Source organism: Cebus imitator, unplaced genomic scaffold (assembly GCF_001604975.1).
Source record: "Cebus imitator isolate Cc_AM_T3 unplaced genomic scaffold, Cebus_imitator-1.0 Scaffold248, whole genome shotgun sequence".
NCBI classification, from domain to species: Eukaryota; Metazoa; Chordata; class Mammalia; order Primates; family Cebidae; genus Cebus; species Cebus imitator.
In genome coordinates, this window is record NW_016107563.1 from 1,482,299 (window position 1) to 1,504,159 (window position 21,861).

At 35.0% G+C, this 21,861-nt stretch overlaps 1 protein-coding gene and 1 pseudogene across 2 annotated transcripts in view; one reads left to right on the forward strand and one right to left on the reverse strand.

Annotated features, from left to right (window-relative positions):
• Window positions 1–21,861, reverse strand: part of TFAP2D (transcription factor AP-2 delta) — a 59,718-nt gene that overhangs the window by 18,639 nt on the left and 19,218 nt on the right. Inside the window, exons 6-7 of the mRNA XM_017498655.2 lie at window positions 9,414–9,555; window positions 2,112–2,225 (exon numbers count right to left, since the gene is read on the reverse strand). Of these exons, the coding sequence (XP_017354144.1) occupies window positions 2,112–2,225; window positions 9,414–9,555 (256 nt within the window). The remainder of the gene's footprint in view (window positions 1–2,111; window positions 2,226–9,413; window positions 9,556–21,861) is intronic.
• Window positions 14,728–15,545, forward strand: LOC108282667 (annotated as a pseudogene). Its single transcript, XR_001816527.2, has one exon. The product of XR_001816527.2 is annotated as a 60S ribosomal protein L7-like (transcript).

Sequence of the window (21,861 nt, forward strand, 5' to 3'; positions counted from 1 at the left end):
ATGTAAAGCCCACAAAGAAAATGTTCGTTTTGAAGTGAGTTTTCTCTGAAGAGTTCTCTGGCACTAAGTTGGTGACTGACTAATGTATTAACAAATGAGCAAGTTGTGCCTGTGCTAAGAAAACAAATGTTTTGCCTATTTATTTCACACAGTAGCTGATGTTTGACTGATGCTCTATTTTGTTTTGAGTGTAAAAAGGACAGCTTACTATCTGAGGAAGGCCTCAGCATTTGTAATTGGAAATAATCTAGTACACATGACAGAGTCTCAGTTCTCTGTACTTTAATAGTATGCTCCTTCTCAGAGTAAATTTGTAATTTAATAAACTTCTTTAAATCCAGAATCAAATCTCAATAAAAATTATTAAGTTCTAAGTTGATCTTTTGCAAAAACTGTAAATCCCTTTATTGTGCACACAAACAAAAATATGAAAAATATTTGTGTAGATATAATGCTGGAGACAAATTTAAACTTGGATCAGTGGTGAAGGCAAATAATACGTCATTTACTGAATGCTTACTTTATATTCTTTCTCTCATTTTAGCTCACATATGATCATATAATGGAGGTGTTCTTATCCCGTTTAAAGCTGAGGAAATAAAGGTTTGGAATGAATGTGTATGTTACCCCAAACAACCCAGCTCATATATATAAGGGCTCACATATACAAGGATTTGAAAAGGTTTTGAGTCTAAAATCTTTTGCTCGTAACGCTTGGGCATTTTATTTTCTCCCAATTTTACTATACTTCCTATCATGATCACTAGCTCAACTGAGTGATAGAAGAGAAGCCCTGTGAAATATATCCTACATTTTGTGCATTTTGGGAAGATAAATCCTAAGTTGAGTCATCAGAGATGTATGTCTATTGTATCTTGAGGAAACTTGTGACATATTGTAAAATATTCTATTTAACTGTCTCTGATGTTGCAAACTAAATTTTAACTTACTTAAACACTTGTCACTTTATATACTAAAGTACCTTCCTCAACAGCCTTACATTTTTGACAGATATGGAAAGCATTTTCATATTTAAAATGTATTAGTCTTTCCTTATCATTGTTTAACTAAATGATAATAACTAAGAGATGATACAATATTTTATACTGATGAGACGCCTATCATGCAGGCATTACAATTCTAGAATTTTAAAGCTGTAAGAGACCTGAGTAATTACTATGTTCTTTCTCACATTCCATCTGGGGAATAAATTAACCAGAAAACAAAATATTTTCTTCATTCTCAAAACACATCAGAAAATGGAATATAAAACGTGCTTCCAATAATACATTTCATGCTTTTGTGTGATCTAACTTAAAAACCATTTGCAGTTTCTAATCACATAGAAACTATTAACATACTTCTGGAAAATCAGTCAGTGATATCCTATTAACTTCTGTCATGGGGTCTTTCTATTAAACAATTTATGTCACCAAGATAAAGAATTATTTAAAAGATTTCAGAACCCTCAACCCAAAGTGCTAAGTATTATTTAAAATAATAATGTTCACTTTTATAAAATAATTATTTCCTAACAATGCATAAACGTATAAAATTTTCCAATCTAAAATGCTTCATGCATTGTTATTCTCAGTTTGATTTTATAAGCTTGGAATTTCAAAAAATTCAGTCAATCACTGCTATGGTCTGAATACCTGTGTCCCCCTCACCCCACTCCAAATTCATATACTGAGACCTAATCCCAATGCAATAGTATTAAATGGAGTCTTTAGAAGGTGATTAGCTTATGAGGGAAGAATCCTCATGAATAGGATTAGTGCCCTTATAAAGCCCAAGGGATCTTATTTGCTTCTTTCGTCACATGGGAGAAAAGTGAGACTGTGCCATCTCTGAAGCAGAGAGCAAGGCTTCATCAGACACTAAAACTGCTGGCACCTTAATCTCAGACTTCCCAGTCCTCAGAACTGTAAACAATATATTTCTGTTGTTTATAAATTACCTAGTCTAAGGTATTTTGTTGTAGCCCATCTGAAAAGACTAGAACAGCCACCATATAAATATATAGGTGATAGCTCTAAATAGAACTGTGATAGGAATACAAGAATCTGGGTTAGTAAAAAAATTTGAGCAAACTGAAAAACCAGTCTTACCTGAAATGTGTTAAATGTCTCTGAATGTCAAGGTCTAGAATTGGAGTAGGTCTGGAGGATCCCAGTGGTGATCTATCTTGGCTCAAGAGGTCTTGGAATTCTTTACAGATCTGTCTAAAATAAAAGAATCAAGTTTAAAATCAGACTTTTGAAATTGGGCTTTAATTTCATGCCATGATATTTAACCAAAGGTTTGTTCTCTCTCTTAAAAGAAGTCTACATAACATTTCATAAAGCAACCTCAAAAGTTCCATTCGCAGCATACAGTTGAGGTTCACAGTTGAGGTGACTTTGCTCTCAGTGGTTACAGGATAATCATACAACATTTCAAACAATCCATGAACACTGATAAGACCATGTTCATTTTTAAGATGACTATTCATAGATTAACCTCAGTATAAGGGAAACCCCATTTGGAATGATCACAATAATCTTTTTAATTGAAATGTGATTGTTTTAGACATTATATAAGTAAACAAATTTAATTAAAGTCACAGTCTTCAGAGCCATGATTCAAACAGACTTTAGAAAATCCTTTTTTCCCAATATTGCATTAGAATTCAGATTCTTAAGGACTAATTTTATATCTCTTAACAGTTGAAGCAGATAATCACCCATAATTTAGTTCATTAGCCCCACAAAAATGGTTATATTACGTTCCATGTAAGCTAATTTCTTGCAAAAAGTACCCTCAAGGTCACTTTTCTACTTCATTTTTTGCTTTAAATGGTTGTGGTTTCTGGTCATTGATTTCCATTTAATTACAGTATTACCATGCAACAATACAGCCCTTGGGCTCTCTTTTACTCCCTGACTGTCTGAGGATAGGCTGCCATCATGAACAACACAGTAACTATCTGCACTAGAAAGTTCATGACCAACCAACTACCTCAGAGGAAACAAATGGTCATTGATGTCCTTCGCCCTGGGAAGGCAGCAGTGCCTAAGATGGAAACTCAGGCAAAACTAGCTAAAATGTACAAGACCACACCGGATGTCATCTTCGTATTTGGGTTCAGAACTCATTTTGGTGGTGGCAAGACAACTGGCTTTGGCATGATTTATGATTCCCTGGATTATGCAAAGAAAAATGAACCCAAACATAGACTTGCAAGACATGGCCTATATGAGAAGAAAAAGACCTCAAGAAAGCAATGAAAGGAACGCAGGAACAGAATGAAGAAAGTCAGGGGGACCGCAAAGGCCAATGCTGGTGCTGGCAAAAAGTGAGCTGGAGATTGGATCACAGCCGAAGGGGTAAAGGTGCTGCAATGATGTTATCTCTGGCCGTTGTGCATTTTTCACGAGAAGCTTAATAAACTAAAAACTTTCGTGTGGAAATAAACCAATAAAGCCATTGTGATGTACAGTCCAAATGATATAATTCTAAAGAAGCAGAATACACTATACAGAGAGAAGTTTTTTTTCTTTTTGTTTTTTAACAACAAAACACTAAATTAATCCAGTCTCTAAAAAGTAAAGGATTGCTAAGGAATTGCTTAAAAGAATCCATTATCTAAAGTGAGGCAACTCCGACTCCATAATCAAGGGATAATATAATAATTAGGTTTTTTGTCTGATTCTACAATAGGCAGTCACAAAATGTAACAATGTAGCCCTGACTTTGATTATCAATGTAACCAAAGACTGGTACAGAAGGCTCAAATTATTCCTAGTGAATATGGACCCGGCCATTATTCTGCGGCAAGGCATTTGTGTCATTAACAAATGAGTACTAAAAAGTGACAACATTTCTTGAAGTACAAATAATTGATCACTGAGTTAAGATCAGTGGAGACTTCTTAATCAGGTATCTAAAATTTATTGAATTGTACCACAGATTGCTTATGATTTTTTAAAATGAACAGTGAGGGTCTGGTTTAATGCCAGTGTTCAAAATTGCCTTATTCATGTTTGCAGGACACAGATGAAAGTAAAAAAGAGCCAGAGATAGGAAAAACAAAGTCCTTATCTGCTGCAGTGAAATAGGATACTCCATATATCCCCTTTCTGGTTTTTTTTTTTCCTTTTTCTTTTAAGATCATGTTAGGAAAATTAAAAAAACAAAAAACAGTACAGAGAGTTTCCATGTACCCTTCATTGAGTCACTGTGTTAACATCTTACATAACCAATGCACTTATCTCTAAGAAACTACTATATGCACAATGCTATTAAACTACAGATTTTATATGGACTTAAATTTAGTTTCTCCATAAATGTTCTTTCCATCAATGTTATAGTATCTCATTTAGGATTCTATATTGCATTTGGTTTATCATGCATCCTTAGCCTGATCCAATCTTTGACAGTTCCTCAGTCATTTGTCATCTTTCATTAATGCTTTTGAGGAGTACTGGTCAATTATTTTTTAGAATGTTCCTCAACTTAGGTTTGTTTGGTATTTTCTTTTTCTTTCTTTTTTCTTTTTTTCCATATCCCCTTTCTAAAAGGCCAGTTGGATCTCTGAGATACAGCATCTGCATGCATACTTTTAACAACTGTGTGTTTCTACTCTTACTGAGGTTTCTTCTGAACTCACGTTTTCTGTTGTTAGACTCAATTACTTTATGAAATATGCCCATTTTAGGTGTATTGCCCATATTTTAATTGATGAATGCAACTTCATCTAAGTGTTTGGTGCCATATTGAGGAGGGTATCATAATCTGTTATGCTTTGTGTTATTTAATAGAATTAGATTTGTTATCTTTGTTATGAAAATTTCTAACTAAAATCTTAAATGTAGCCTCATGCTATCATTTATAAATTACTGTATGGCAGGCCATCATTATAATCCGTTCTTACAAAGAAAGATTGGTGTTGATTTTAGATTAGTCTTCTAGTTTTCTATCCGTTTAAAATAAATTTTAAAACATTGAAATAAAGATTTAAACATTAGTTATTGTGGTATAATATCAGAATTAATTGGATAATGGAATAAAGTTATAAGCTGACAAATTAACTTTGTTCCTATATAAATAATACAGCAAGTTATAATAAAATGGATGAAGAAATGAGAAAACTCTAAAGAGGTGGAAAAATTTAACTCATGCTAAATAAATCACACATGAAGTTCTACCAGGAGTAATATTAGAATTCTCCCCCTTTTATATTTAACTCTACAGCTTATCTCACTCACTTTCAAGCTTCTAGACTTGAAAACAGATGACAATTCTGTAGATGCCCCCTAGGCAATTACCATCATCATCTCATTATGGCACTTAAAGAATTATGATTTTATGACTAGCTTCATTCTTATTTAAATTTTTATTTATAAAACTACAAAAAGAAACAAACTTAGGTCTCAAAACAAAACGTTATATTATGAATTAGGTAACATAAGATGACCTTCAATGAATCATACATTTTAACTTTATCACTTACATCATTGTCCTTAAGGATGTAAGTTTTCAGCTGATGTCTGAAATCCAAGTTCTATGTTTCACTTTTAGATGATTAATATTATGGTAACACCAAAAGTTGTTAACTATTCTGCTTTACCTTAATGCAGATCGAATGTTAGACACATTTAGTACTAAATTCAATTAAAAGGTTTAAATATGTTTTCTATTAACCAAATAAACAAATGTTTTGTCTGATTCATTTTAGAATTCAAAATATGTTTCAGTTTCTATTCTTTCACCTAAATGTCTAAATAACATCAAAATATTTAATTAACAAAACACTAGAAATAAAGAGGAATTAGAAGACTAATGACACTTAATCAATAAGCTCTTCATACAACCGTATACTTGGCAATATACTAAAAGACAACTGAATGTGTTATTCATGAAGGTTTAAAAAAATATGTAGGCCAATCTGACAACACAGATCAGCAATTAGATCTCTCATTCCATAAATTTAAGATTTTAGATTTTAGATATTTTTTTATAAAGTTGTCCAAGTCTTATGAAGAAAGGTGAACTGACTAGGCTATAATGAATATCTCTGTAGGCTACTTAATATTAACTTTTAGCATTTTAATTGAAGAAAATATCCAATGCTTTACTATTAGTGGAAAATTAGAAACTTCTCAGAACACATGTTGGGTCCATTCATTTGTTGCACAAAAAAGGATATTATTTCTACACATCCCTAATTTATCTAGTTATAGTGATTAGTGGTTACATTGCCTGTGTTTGCTATAACTACACAGTCTCTGATTCTTTGATTTTTATTTCATATAGTCCAATAAGAAGATAGGATGCATATACCTAACAAAAATAAAAAATTATAAAGCTGTATTTTAATTTTCAGATATTTATGCCTATTTAGTCTTTTGTAAAATAAGTTAATTGAAACAAGTACACTCAATTCTTGCTTGACATTTAACAGTCTGCAAATGTGCAGCTATAAGCAGACAGGTAAAAGAAAATTACATGTTCTCACAATATTTTATGAATTCAAAGTTCAAAATATCACCCAAAATAACATATGTTACACAGATCCCAGGTGAAAGGAAAATACTACTACCTGGTCAAATACTCTATTCAAAAATAGATGTCTTAATATAACTTTGACAAATATGGATGCATTCTTCTGATTTCCCTCAAATTTTTCTAGCATTTGCTTCTGTTAAAACAAATCTCAGAGCCAATTTGAATGTACTCAAAGACTATTGCACACTTCAACAGAATGATGGGAATCTGCAAGAAAATAGGAATTATATTTATTGTGTTGATGATGGTAGTGATGGTTACAAAACAATTCCTGCAGAAGAGAGTAGAGGAGAACTGTTTCTCTGAATCAAGGAGTAAAAGTCTTTGAATATGCATGATAAAACCACAACCAAGTCATTTTGGGGTAGAAAAAATAAAGATGTTTTCTCCTGGAAATTTGTATTTTGGGATAACAGTAAAATTCACATGGATATGTGCATTGGTAAATTTGCATGATCTTGCCAGCTAGGATGATATGCTATGGAAACACCTGGGAGATATATAGTGCTAGTACTGGATAATTCTCTTGATCTGTAATGAGTCTTTGTCTTTATGCTAAGGTAATATAAAGGATTCAAACGAACTAACTATAGGTGCTTTCAGCTCCTTCTGGAGAAACTGAAACATGACTCAAATTATTCAGAAAATAAATTTAGTCAAGAAATTACTTGGAAAAGGAAAAGAGTACAAGGCAGAGATAACGACTCCCAGAAGACAAACTATACAAAAGGTTCAGATTTAGGTCTTTTGATTAGCAAGTTTTCAGGGGCTTCCACATCACAAAATTTATTCCCAGATTTTAAGTTCAAGTTTTATACCTGCCTCATAATTTTCTTTCTCTTTCAATTTATCTATTTCTCATAAATACAATTTTAAATCTAAACCAATAGAGAAAAACTTGAACTTAAAATATTCTTCATTCTCTCTTTCTGCTATTCCTTTTCCCTTAATCTTGTTTTGCATTTTCTCTATTCCTTCTGCCACCAACTTTTGTTTTTCTTCTCTTTGGGACAAGATGAGATAATCTAGTACTTTCAGAATGGCATAAGTACAATTCTAAATCTAAACAGTGATAGCCACAGCAGTACATAAACCCCAATGAAGGGACTCAAGTGTCTTGGACAAACCAGTGAGATGGTAAGTATCCCATATACTTCTTAAATTTGTAAAAAGACCTATGTTACATTAGAAGCTGGTAGAAAAGAGAATATTCAGTTTTGGTTTTATTCATTTTGAGCCAATTAAAATTTTAGCCAGTATGTTGTAAAGGTATTAAATAATTACTTTTTATCAGTTTCTAAGAAGCAATGTTTTTAATATTATCTGTCCTAGGTTTTCTCTTAAAAAGTTTTCCCTAAGGCTGGACATCGTGGCTCTTGCCTGTGATTTAGCCCTTTGGGAGGCCAAAGATGGCAGACTGCTTGAACCCAGGAGTTTGAGACCAGCCTGGGCAACATGGCAAAAATGCATCTTTACAAAAAAATACAAAAACCAGTTGGGTGTGGTGGCTCATGCCTGTAGTCTCAGCTACTCAGGAGGCTGAGGTAGGAGGATTACATGAACCTGGTGAAGGTGAGGCTACAGTGAGCCATGATTGTGCCGCTGTATTCCAGCCTGGGTGACAGAGTGAGACCCTGTCTCAAACAAACAACCAACCAAATAAACAAACAAAAACTACTTTTCCCTGAATAAAAAATTAATTTATAATTGACAGTTTAACCAGCTGGAACTATAAGTTCTAAAATCTGATTATAGAATTAAAAATTATTTAAGATTCTTAATGGCCTAAATGCAGAAATAACTTATTTCGGTAAAGCGAGGATAGCAAGAATTAGTTACTACCTGAAGGATTTTCCTCTAAAACTTTTGACTATAACTTACAGTGCTACCTGCTGTTCTGCTGGGTTTTTACACAATAAATGGTAGTGTTCTACACTGGGGTCAGTTGGGGGGAAATAGGGGAGGGACGGTGCAGGGTGGGGAGCTGGGGAGAGATAGCAAGGGGAGAAATGCCAGATGTAGGTGATGGGGAGGAAGGCAGCAAATCACACTGCCACGTGTGTACCTATGCAACAATTTTGCATGTTCTTCACATGTACCCCAAAACCTAAAATGCAATAAAATAAATAAATTTATTAAAAAAATGGTAGTGTTCTTATTTATTATCAAAGAACTTTTAAATGTCAGGGAATTTAAAAGTCATCTATGCAAGCTTCCACCTTTCCTATTGTGATGTCAAATTTGTCTATATCATTTTCCTCATTATTTTAATTAGGCTTTTTACAGTTTCCAGAAGCTTTGAAATACATTATACTTAAAAAAAAAAAAAAAAAGACAATACCACTATGAGGCAGTACAAGGATGATATGCTTACACACACACAAGAGAGGATGGGGGCACTCATGTTGATCCTCAGTCCCAGAGGTCTCCCTGGTACCCCTCACCAATCTGTGACCTCATCTTCTGTCACATTCCCCAAACATTTATGGTGTTTTGAGATCTTTATCCTCATTTATTAAGGCAAAATGAGTGCCTTAGAGCAAATTACATAGCAACCAAAGGCATATTTGCCTGGGATCTACATTTCCTGAATGTTTTTCTCCAAGGGATTTCTGCATATTCTGGAGAGGTTTTCCAAAAACTTTCATCAGTTTCAATGACAGCTTCATCACTAATCAAGGATAGTTTGTAAACTTTGTCATAGGCACCAAAGGGTAGAAGTCCTTGTTTAATATATTTAGCTGCTGGTGTGTAAGACCTGCCTTGTTTTAGAGAACAGCTGCCTTCTAGACTGTTTTCCTCATTCAAAGAAAATTTAAAAAGCTGAAGATGAAAGCACACAGAGGTTTCCCCATTCTGCTTACTTGGTCGCCAGGATCATCTTTTTTCTTGCTGTCTGTTCTTTCTGTTCCATATGTTGTCTGGCAAGATGTTCTCCTACTGCTTTGGCTGGAAACTCTGTTTCACAAGTGTAGCCAAAATCCCGAGCCAAGTGCAAAGCCTCTCCTGTTGGCAAATAAAACAAGTGAGTTTCTCACCAGCATCCAACTTTAACCACAGTAGTGTCTTACATTTTGCTCAAGCCTCACTCCTGGCAGTGGTCAGACAAATCATTTCCTACTTAAACTATTCAAGAAAAATGACCTTTTTTGGGGAGAGGAAGGGAGGTAATAAGGAAGAATGAGGGGAAATTGAGGAACAGAGAAGCGACTTAGCAGCCAGAGATATGTGGAAAATTGAGGGGAAAAAAACAGAAACACAGAAGTGTTGACTCCCCTTATGGCTCTGGCCATTAGATCAGACTGACTTCCAAGGTTTTACACATGATTCACAAGTGAAATAGCCCCAGGGACAAGTCATTTTGTGGCTGCTGAACCTACAACCCATTCTCAGTGAATCTGAACTATTCAGATGTCTTTTCCATGAGACCTATTAAAATATCAGCAAAGGGTTCAGATAACTTTTCAAGGAAGTTGGAGCACTTTTTTGGAAAATCAAGAATAACTTTTGTTCCCTCACAAAGTTCTAAACCCAAGTAAATTTTTAAGAAAAGGAGTAAAAATGGCTTCCCAGCAAAGTAACTGATGAAAATCAATCTGGAAAAACAATCGTATTTTTAAAGCTTAATCAAGGCAAATCTTACCTGGCCACTAAACATTTTTTTTTTTTAAGTCAAGTTTTCTAAACAAAATGTAGCATGTATATATCATGGAATACTACACAGCCACAAACAAGAATGAGATCATGTTCTTTGCAAGAGTAGCTGGAGGCCATTATCCTAAGTAAACTACCACAGGAACAGAAAACCAAAACACAAAACAATAAGAACACATGGACACAAAGAGAGGAAGAAGAGACATGGGGACCTACTTCAGGGTGGAAAGTGGGAGGTGGGAAAGAATCAGAAAAATTTCTGATTCTTTATATAGGTATGCTTATTACCTGGGTGATGAAATAATCTGTACACCAAATACCCATGATGCATAGTTTACCTATATTGCAAACCTTCACATGGACCCCTAAACCTAAAAGTTAAAAAAGGTTTTACTGTATATATGTTAATACTAAGCATCTACTCACCTACTTTATTCAAGGCACAGTGCTAGCTACGAGTAATGGAGAATATAAAAGAGTACCAAAGATTTCCTGTCTCTACAAAAATGAGTCATAACAATAATAGTAGCAACAACAAGTATCTTAGTAGCACCTTATTTTTATTGTACCTATATGAATATTACCTATAATCTTTTCATGTTTGTTGTTATTATGGTGACAGTATATAATACAAGATGTTATATTACAAGTACTAGAAAAAAATGAAATAGCTAATAATATGAAGAAAATGGAGAAAAAGTTTATAGATATACAAAACAAATATACAAAATGGAATAGTTAATAACAATGAAAATATCTTTAGTAAAGGTGCTAGCAATTTGGGAGGCAGAAACGGGAGGATCCCTTGAACCCAGGAGTTACAGACAAACCTGGACAACACAGCAAGACTGCATCTCCAGAAAAACTTAAAAACTAGTCAGATGTGGTGGTGTATGCCTGCGGTACCTAGCTACTCAGGAGGCTGAGGCCGGAGGATTGCTTGACACCATAAAATTGAGACTGTAGGTGAGACCTCCTCTCCTAGGCCTTAGCAGAAAGTCTAGTTTAATATAAAAGGTATTGCAATAAGTAAACATATTGGTACAGTTAATGTTTTATAAACTCTGATCATGCCCCTCCCCGCATATATTTCAAATGAGCAATGGCAGATCTTTAGTTGTATTTTAATATTTGTGTGGTGGAAAACATCATTGTTTTTTCTTCTATTTTAAATAGAGAGATGATATAACTAAATGGAAAGGATCTCTATATTAATTAATCTGAATAGTGCCAGTTTAATGGAGGCTCACAGCTTAAGGTAAGAAAATATTGAATATTTGGCAGAAGAAATGGCACAAAGGCATGTGTGTGTGTGTGTGTGTGTGTGTGTGCGCGTGTGTGTGTGTTTTAAGGTCATTGCCATGCCATACAGGAAACTCACTGTTGCTTGAAAAACGATAGAAGGGAGATTATTTGAGAAGTTTACAACTTTGGAAGTAAAAATGTTTTAAAGCTTGACCTATCAAATAATGCTATAGCACCTGACCAGAGGATGAAATCATATGGACCTCAGAATTCAAAAGTATTTTGTAACTAATAGTATAATACCATCAGTGCTGTCATCTTTTTACAACAGGTCAAGTTCCACATATTAACATAGCTGGACATTGCTGTTGTTCACACTGAAACAGATATTTAAAAAATATTTTAACAGAGACAATCTATGTGTCTGTGTCTATCTATCTGTCCATCATCCATCCATCCATCCATCTATCTGATCCTTTTTCCTTTACTGTTTGCACAATAGTGGGAGATGTAAAACAGGACAGGCAGGAGGATGGCAGCACGCCTCTTGAATTTTGTGCTAAAACCCGATTCTTGCAGATCTGTCCCATTTTATGCAAAGCTCTCACCGTGTGGTAGTTTTAAAAACAGTTTGAGTGGGACAGCTGCTATTTACATTTACACTGACAGCCAGATCCTTCCTTCCCTCAGTTCTGTTTACTGCTTTCTCCTGCTTGCGATACAACATTGTTATAGGATGTATAGCAATGCAACGTCAAAAGAAGCGGCAAGTGAAGACACTCTGATATGTAGTTAACGTGTATAGCATGCCACAAAAGCTTTGTGTGTGAGGACCCAAGAATGAATGAATAAATGGATCCATTAATTAAAATACACATAGTATTCAGAAACAATGTCAAATCTATAGTCAAGTTCTTTACAACAGATGTTAGTCAACAGGATATAGAAAACTAGACATTTTATAATTAGAAAAGCATATTAATAAAACAGTAAGAAGTTTGACCGATTTGGGAAAATAAAGACCTATGAGCTCCTCTGTCTCTGCGGTAGCACAAAATGCCTATGTGAACAATGAACTGAAGTTCAATAACCTGTGGTGGAAAGAACAATCCAGAAAAGCCTGAGGACATTTTTCCTTCTATTTCCAGAACAGCAAATATGGCTGCTGTCACCTCATTTCCGGGAGAGAAGTAGAATTCCCTTGTTCCCTTTTGTTTTTCAGAGCTACTTTAAGCTGTCCCTTTATTTCAATGTACTGCAGCACTTGGCCATCCACCTTTTTTTAAAAAAAATTTAATTTAATACAGTTGAAGCACACACTAAATATGACATACCTCCATTTTATTCCATATCATTTCAAGAATTATATATTTTAGAATAGGATCGAATGATATTTCTGTCTTTAGGTCTTAGGCCAGCATCCTTAGCAAACTAACACAGGAACAGAAAACCAAATACCACATGTTCTCACTTGTAAGTGGAAGCTGAATGATGAGAACACATGGACACATAGAGGGAACAACACACATCGGGGTCTTTTGGAGGGTAGAATGTGGGAGGTAAGAGAAGATCAAAAAAAATAATCAATGGGTACTAGCCTTAATACTTGGGTGATGAAATAATTGGCACAACAAACCCCCACAACACAAGTTTACCTGTGTAACAAACCTGCATTTGTACCCCTGAACTTAATAAAAGTTAAAAAAAAAAAGAAGTAGGGTACATGGGTATATAGGCAGATAAGGTAGGTATTTGGAGGGAAGTATTTCAAGTGCAAGGCTTTAGATTCTATGTGCCACGTGATAACCACACCTTCAAAAAAGTGGAAACCATGAATGATTTTCAACTTTTCAATGTAACAGAAGCAGATAATAAATTAAATATCTCTCTTAAAAAGCAGGCACAAATAAATTCCAGAAAATAGGAAGAACACAAAAGATAAATTTGTTCCCTGATTTTAGGGAATTCATTTTTCCATGCTCCAAAGCAAAAAGTAAAAAATTAGGAAGAAATATTGGGAAAAATTTAAGAGATATTTATTGAGGTTGCCCTGAAATAGAAGGTTAATGGCAAAATGTTTTCTGAGGAAAGATTGATTGCACATTGTACCAAGATACCGGGTTTCATAAGAAACAGATTTAAATGCAGATTTAAGGGAAAGCAGCCACTAGTGAGTTAATATGAAACTGTAAGAGCCTCTGTCTGGCTGGGTTCTTGCATGATGAGACCTGTCTTATTTGGTTAATACGGTATGAACTCTATAAACAAAAGAGAAAATGTGGTAGGAAGTAGAGATAGCATTGTTAGGAAAACAAAGACTTTGGCTTATTGGAAAAGTATATTTGTGTAGGTGGATTTAATATAAGATGAAGCTTCCACTTAAAGCTAGTAGGGAAAAGATGGATTATCAATAGAAAGTATTAAGCCAACAAGGTGGCCACCTGGAAAAACAAACAAACAAATAGAACTGGATCTATAGCATACACTTAGCCACGAAACAAAGTCCAGATGGGTCATAAATTTAAACATAAAAAAATGAAACCACACAATAATTAGAAGATAACATGGTATTATTTTATAATCTTGGAATTAAAAAGGCCTTTTACAGTGTTCCAATTAAAACTGAAGGCCAGGAAATAAAATATGAGAAATATAATTATATTAATATAAAAAAGTTCTGCAAGCAGAGACCTCAATAAACGAAGCAAATAAACAAAAACCCATAACAGCCAACTGACAAATAAAAGTATGTAATACAAATGACACACTAACATATAATGTCAATTTTCCTAATATAGACTGAAAACTTACAAATCAATAAGGAAAGTACAAAAAATTACTCCATATATACAAAATAAGTAAGTAGACAGAAAAGCTCATAAAAGTCTGGACTATTCTCAATCTCTTTTATAATGGAGGGTTTTTTGTTTTAGTCAATCAAATTAGCAAAGATTTAAAAAATTGATAGTCTCCTGTTTAATTTAGAGTACAGGAAAGTACTATAATGTCAATGGTTCCTATCATCATTGCTGATAGGATTATAAATTTGCAGCCACTATTAAAGAGAATCTGCCAATAATTGATCAAAACTATAAATACAAATATCTTTTGACCTTGCGACACCATTCCTAGACATATATTGAAGATACACACTTGCATATTTGTGGAACTATTTATATAAGTTTGAGGTTCTTCATTGAAGCACTATTTGTAATAGCCAAAGACTGAAAACAACTAAATGATATTTAGAAGAGGACTGGTTAAGGACTTCCTCTGTTTCCGGCTGGAACCATGGAGGGTGTAGAAGAGAAGAAGAAGGTTCCTGCTGTGCCGGAAACCCTCAGGAAAAAGCGAAGGAATTTCGAAGAGCTGAAGATTAAGCACCTGAGAAAGAAGTTTGCCCAAAAGATGCCTTGAAAGGCAAGGAGGAAGCTTATCTGTGAAAAAGTGAAGCATTATCACAAGGAATATAGGCAGATGTACAGAACTAAAATTCGAATGGCGAGGATGGCAAGGAAAGCTGGCCACTTCTATGTACCTGCAGAACCCAAACTGGCGTTTGTCATCAGGATCAGAGGTATCAGTGGTATGAGCCCAAAGGTCCGAAAGGTGTTGCAGCTTCTTCGTCTTCGTCAAATCTTCAATGGAACCTTTGTGAAGCTCAACAAGGCTTCGATTAACATGCTGAGGATTGTGGAGCCATATATTGCATGGGGGTACCCAAATCTGAAGTCAGTAAATGAACTAATCTACAAACACGGTTAGGGCAAAATCAAAAAAAAGTGAATTGCTTTGACAGATAACGCTCTGATTGCTCGATCTCTTGGAAAATACGGCATCATCTGCATGGAGGATCTGATTCATGAGATCTATACTGTTGGAAAATGCTTCAAAGAAGCAAATAACTTCCTGTGGCCCTTTAAATTATCTCCTCCATGGGGCGGAATGAAGAAAAAGACCACCCATTTTGTGGAAGGTGGAGATGCAGGCAACAGGGAGGATCAGATCAACAGGCTTATTAGAAGAATGAACTAAGGTGTCTCCCATGATTATTTTTCTAAGATGGTCAGTTAATAAACAGTACCTGCTCCCAATTGGAAAAAAAAAAAAGAAGAGGACTGGTTAAATAAATTGTAATGCATCATTCAATGAAATACCTTGAGGATTTAAAAGAATAAACAACTTGTAAGCACTGTAAAAAAGAATGCATACTAAGATAAACTGTGAAAAAAAATAATTGCAAAATAGTGTCTACAGAATGTTATAATTTGTTTTAAAAATGTATAAAAGAGATACACACATATATCTTTGGAAGGAAACAGATAAACTAATAACATTTGTTTTCTTCTGGGAGGGAAACTGAATAACTGGGGAACAGCGTGAAAAGGAAGTATTTTACTGAATAGTATTCTGTAACATTTGAATCCTAAACTATTTGTTTGTATTATTTGTTTAAGCTTGTATTAATCAAAAGGTAAATTACTCTTTGCCTTGTTCTTGGAAAGGTTTAATTCTGAACTCAAACATGTATTACAAATGGAATGTGGGTAATTCCAAGTCTTCCACTGTTATTATTCAATAAAAGTTAGTCATCACTAGGAATAATTACAGCCTCCAATTTGATTAGAATATCTACAAATTTCAATAAAAGTAAACAATGGGAGCCACAGCTTATTCCTATAATCCAGCCTTTGGGAGGCCCAGACAGAAGGGTCACTTGAATCTAGATTTCCAGGCCAGCCTGGGCAAAAAAGTGAGATCCCCATTTCTACAAAAAATCAAAACTTAGCCAGGCATGGTGGCACATGTCTGTGATCACAGCTATTCAGGAGGCTGAGGCAGGAAGATCCCTTGAGTCCAGGAGGTAGAGGCTGCAGTGAGCCATGTTCATGCCACTACACTCCAGTCTGGACAACAGATCTCTTAAGACTCTGTCTCTAGGAACAAAACAATCCAAAATGAAAAAAGCATTCATTGATTCATTAAGTTTTGAAAGAGAGAATCATAGAAAAAAGAAAAGAAAGACACTAAGAGAAGAATGCAAAGGTGGCAAGGGAAAAACTGAGGCAAATTGGTTTGAATAATTTGCCTTTATGTGGCACAGTCACCATGAGTAGGAACAGAAGTTTATGGACACCCAAGCACATAGTCAGACATAACAACATATGCATAGTATCCTATTCCTTCTGCCTCTACATGCAAATACATTTCCCTTTCAGAAATGAATGAAGTCTTAAAATGTAGCCCAGGGGAGTGATATTAGAAACTTTGCATATGATTTTAAAAGATATACTCTAAGATGGTATCTATTTATCCATAATATTGTGTGATACTATTTTAGGTTCATTGAGACCAATTATTGAATACTGATAAACGTAAGTTTTTAGATAATAGGTAACAATAAGTTTTATCTGATTACCAATTGCTGAAACAGAGTCTCCTAGATGGAAATCATTTTGTGCTTAGAATAAGATATTTATGGATGATGCAAAACCTCATAGTCTAAAAAAATGCAAATCTGTCCCCAAGAAGACACCATCAGTGCCGAAGTGTGTGTATACAAAAGGGAACACCAGAGCTTTTCCAGGTGAAACTGTCTGACTAAAGTGAACATCAATTAGAGCTATTAATATAAGGGTTCAACAAACACTCTTTTCATATCAAATATGCTTTTAGAAGAAAGCTGAAAACCTTTCTCCCAAAGGTGGGACTAATGCGGGAATGCAACGACTGGAGAAGGCCGGAGAAGGGGCAATTTGGGAAATGACAGTTATGAGTTCCTCGAGTTTCATATGACTTTTAGTTTCATGTGTCAAAAAAAAAAAGCCTGTTGTTGGGCTTTTCACAGGTCCAAAAAAAAAGAAAAAAAAAAAACTGCTCATTGCTGTTGTTGTGTGAGAGCAATAAGAAAATCAGCTTTGTTCTAAACTCTATGAGAAGAATGACTTACAATAAGTATTCCCTAAACAAATGTTATCCCTAACACTTGGCAAAATGATTCTGGTGTTTCAAGCCTACAAGTCTCATATAGTCAATGATACTCCTTTCCAAAGAATAATCACATCAAGAAAACTTCCTTGGTAGATCTAACCTATAGGAAAGAGTTCATTGGCAAGTTGGTTGTTTTTCCTTGTTTCCTGGGAATGCAGTCGTTTAGGCTGAGGATTAAAGGCAGAAGGGAAATACCACCAAGTGGTAGGATTTCTTTCTAGTGCCTTTTGGCAGTTTGGCTAGAGTGGAATAAAAAGGTTTTGTAGGGGAATCTTGTAACTAATAACTTACTGAATTGGCATCCTTTTAAAAGTACAATGGAGGCTGGGTGTGGTGACCACACCTGTAACCCCAGCACTTTGGGAGGTCGAGGTGGGCAGATCACTTGAGGTCGGGAATTTGAGACCAGCCTGACCAACATGGAGAAACGCTGTCTCTAATAAAATACAAAATTAGCCAGGCGTGGTGATTCATGCCTGTAATCCCAGCTACTCGGGGAGCTGAGGCACTGGAATCACTTGAACCTGGAAGGTGGAGGTTGTGGTGAACCAGGATCTCACCATTGCCCTCCAACCTGGGCAACAAGAGCGATACTCTGTCTCAAAAAAAAAAAAAAAAAAAAAAAAAAAAAAATGATATTTAAAAAAAAAAAAAAAAAAAAAAAAAGTACAGTGGATACTACTGATAATTATTAATTATTTCAGAGGAGATTAAACCAAGATTTAATGTCCCCCTAATTTTGAGAGATTAAATAGCAGCAGAAGGCTAATCAGGTTTTAAAAATCCTGTACAAGTGGACAAAGGTTTTGGAGCTTGGGCACAAGAAAGTTCAAGAAACTTGTCCAGGATTCCTAGCCAGAAGGAAGGGCCAATCTAATGAGAAAAATAAGCTCAAAGATCTTTCTTTCCCTGAGTTTTACTTTAGTTAAATTCAGAAGCAACTCAGCAACGCAACTGTTCATAATAAATGCCACAAAAACAAATCTAAATGGGAAATATGCCATGATGCTGCAAACCAGAAGATCTGGGTTCTCATCCTTCCTGCACCCAATTGTATAATTCTGTACAGAACAGCTATTCTCACTTTGATTTTAGTTTTCTCATTTGATAATAATGACAACTGAAATGTATTGAGCAATGGCTTTATGCTGGGCACTGTGGTAACTGCTTTGCAAACATTCTAATTTAATCCTTACCACAATCTTATGAGAAGGCATTGTTTTTTAATACTATCTTATAAATAAGGAGGCTTATGCTAAGACAGGTTATGTGTCTTCCCTTATAGCCAGCGTAGAAGTGAGTTCACACACGTTTATTTGACTCCAGAAACCACACTGTTATCTACTATGCTGCAGTGCCTAGACTACTCGCTCTTCATTTTCTTACAGGGCTAAAGTTTTATGATTTTGAGTAAATTTTACTATTAAGCAGCACTATCTTTTAGGAAGAAGGAAACTAGGAGACAGATACTAATTTTTATAAAGTGGCTTTATGCGGGGTCTATTGTGCAAATGCTTAATCTATGTGAATGCAGTTAATTCTACAAGAAACACAGGGCAGATGTTGTGGTAGATATGGATGTTAGACCATAAAGTTTTCATCTTTTCTTTACAGACTATAGAGTTGTTTCTGAGAAGACTCTGCTCAGCTAGAAGTTACATTTTCTAGCATATCCCACTGACATCCTCACAATAAGGTATGGCCATGTGACTAATTCTTATAGAATGTGAATAGTAGTAACTGGATCATTTCCTTGCTAAAGTGGAGAAGAAGCAGTATACTTTGACCATTATGCCTTTCCTCATCTGTGAGCTAAATGAATAGGACTCTAAGACTTAGGCAGAGTAAACTATGGACGGAAGAACTCTGGGTCCCTGGGTCTTTGAAAGAGACACTGACAATAAGAAAGGCCCCTGATAATGAACATTCACATCAGACTGTGATGAGTGAAAAATTAGCTTCTATTATGTTAAGTAACAGAAATTTGGGGAACTATTATAACAGCTGACAGTATCCTCATCATTCTAGCTATTATGGTCTTTACTTATTAATTAGGAAAATAAAGCTCAGTAACCAGTCCAAAGTCAGACCATACTTGAAAAATGACATTATTCTGAGGGTAAGAGGTGTTGGGAGAAATACCAGGTAAAGGGTTAATAGATTTTGCAAGTGGCACAAAACAACTAACTTACATGAGTTAGGATGTCTAGGACAGGGTCTGAGAGTACATATTTTGAAATGAAAGACAAGAGCAACAGTTACTAAGGATTTAAGCTGAGAAAGAGTGATGGAGACCATACATAATATTTGGAAGTGGTTCCGTTTCTTCTGCTGATACAGGTATTGATCGACTTATGACCTATGCAACTTATGACCATTCGACTTTATGACCACAATCGCTAGCCACGACTGCTCCGCGTCTGGCAGCGCAAACGTTGCCCAGCTGGGCGTACGACAGTGTGGACCAGCTTCTGGCAGCACTACCATCTCCGCGTGCACCATTTCAACTGTTATCCCAGACTCGGTACAGCAATTTGTGTTTTGTGTCTTGGATATTTTTCATCAAACCCCTCCCAATAAAATTCTTATACATTTCGAAGCAATGGACCCAAACATCGAACGATTTGCAAGGATTGAACGGATGGCACACAATGTGTTTCATCCGTACTGTGAAATTTATGAAGAAAAAAAGAAACATGCAATTCAGACAAAGCTCACCATGTTTATGAAAAAACCAACTCCGGTAACCCCAACTGCTGCCTCAGATGAGGACATCAACCATCCGCAGCAAAGCACCAGCGGCCAATAAAATGTTTCGTACATGTTTATATATTTTGATGTTTTGCAATTGGAAAATATTTCCTATGGTATTTTTTACACCCGTATTTTGTATGTTTGTATGCACCTGTATTTTGTAATTTTGTATGTTTTGCAAATATTAAACCAGTTGTACTGGTAATGCAGTGTTTTACTTAAACCTGACGAATGTAAAAATAAGAAATACAATGGTGTAGAGATGATACAAATGGCATTAAATGAACAAAGAAAATTATGATATATAACAATAATGAAAGAAAATTATGATAAAATATGACTTAAAGATTTTTATAACACCATTTCACAGTACTGTACATATAGCCTACTCAACTTACGACCAAATTGTGTTATGACCGGTCTGTTGGAACCAATCATGGTCCTAAGTTGAGCACTAGCTGTATATATTTATATTCTCCATTGTCCTATACTGTTTAAATACACACACACACACACACACACACACACACACACACACACACACACACAGAGAGAGAGAGAGAGAGAGAGAGAGAGAATTTAATCTCCTATCATAACAAATTTCAGCTGAAGGTATTTATATTTAAGAGCTTAAATAGGCTGTACTTTCAGAATCCTGAATGTTGCCTAAGAATGTTACACGAGCTTTTGCAAATGTAGCAAAACTGTCCCAAGAAAGCAACCCACTCAGGCAGGCAGAATTTCCTTCTAGCAATACTCTGCAAGGTCAGCCATCTTGAAAAATCATAGGTAAGAAGGGAGTGATAGGCAGGAATAACAAGATGATTGACTTCTTGTATTTATTTGAATAATGACCAGCTCTGAAAATATTCTTCTGAAGTAAAATATGGAGGAGGCATCCACAGAAGTTGTTGATTCAAAAGTAATAAACATATAACAAGGTTGTTAAAACTGGCATTGTAATATTGGTCAAATTCCTTCAATGTTTTCTTTTTTTTTTCTTTCTCCCTAGAATGTTTTCTAGAGAGAATAATTTCCACTCTAGAAGAGAATTATTTCTACTCTTTGAGTGCAAAATTATTCCAATGTCTCTTCAAGAAGATCAGTTAAGCAAATCTAAGCCACTGTATTTGTCAGAGACTGACATCTTTCTGATATTATAGATACTAGAATGGATAAAAACAATGTAATTCACAAAGGAAAATGAAAAGAAGAGGTTTGTAATAAAGCAGGGTACAAGGAGTTATACCTAATTATTACCTATAGATTTAAACCACTAGGATGAAGACATATGGTTAAAAAAGAAGTTAAATGTGATATTGCTTTTGTGGGACTCAATTCAAATATTTCTGTCTCATTCAAAATTAAATGTATCTATGTTATGGGTATACCTTCCAAAATCTCCACTCTAAATATCTGCCTTATTAAAATGTTTACTTTTCAAACAACTTTATCAGGTGGAAAAACATTCAGTCAGTCTCCAGTTCTTCATCCCATTAGTTAGTAGATACAATAATGTTTGTAACAGAAGAGTTGTGAATTATTGGAATATAATATAAATTTGCATCAAATAATCGTGTTTTATATATCATTAAAATGATCTCTAAAAATAATGACTCCGATATGTGAATTTAAAAACAATGCGAGGAGCTATTCATAGAGTGACTT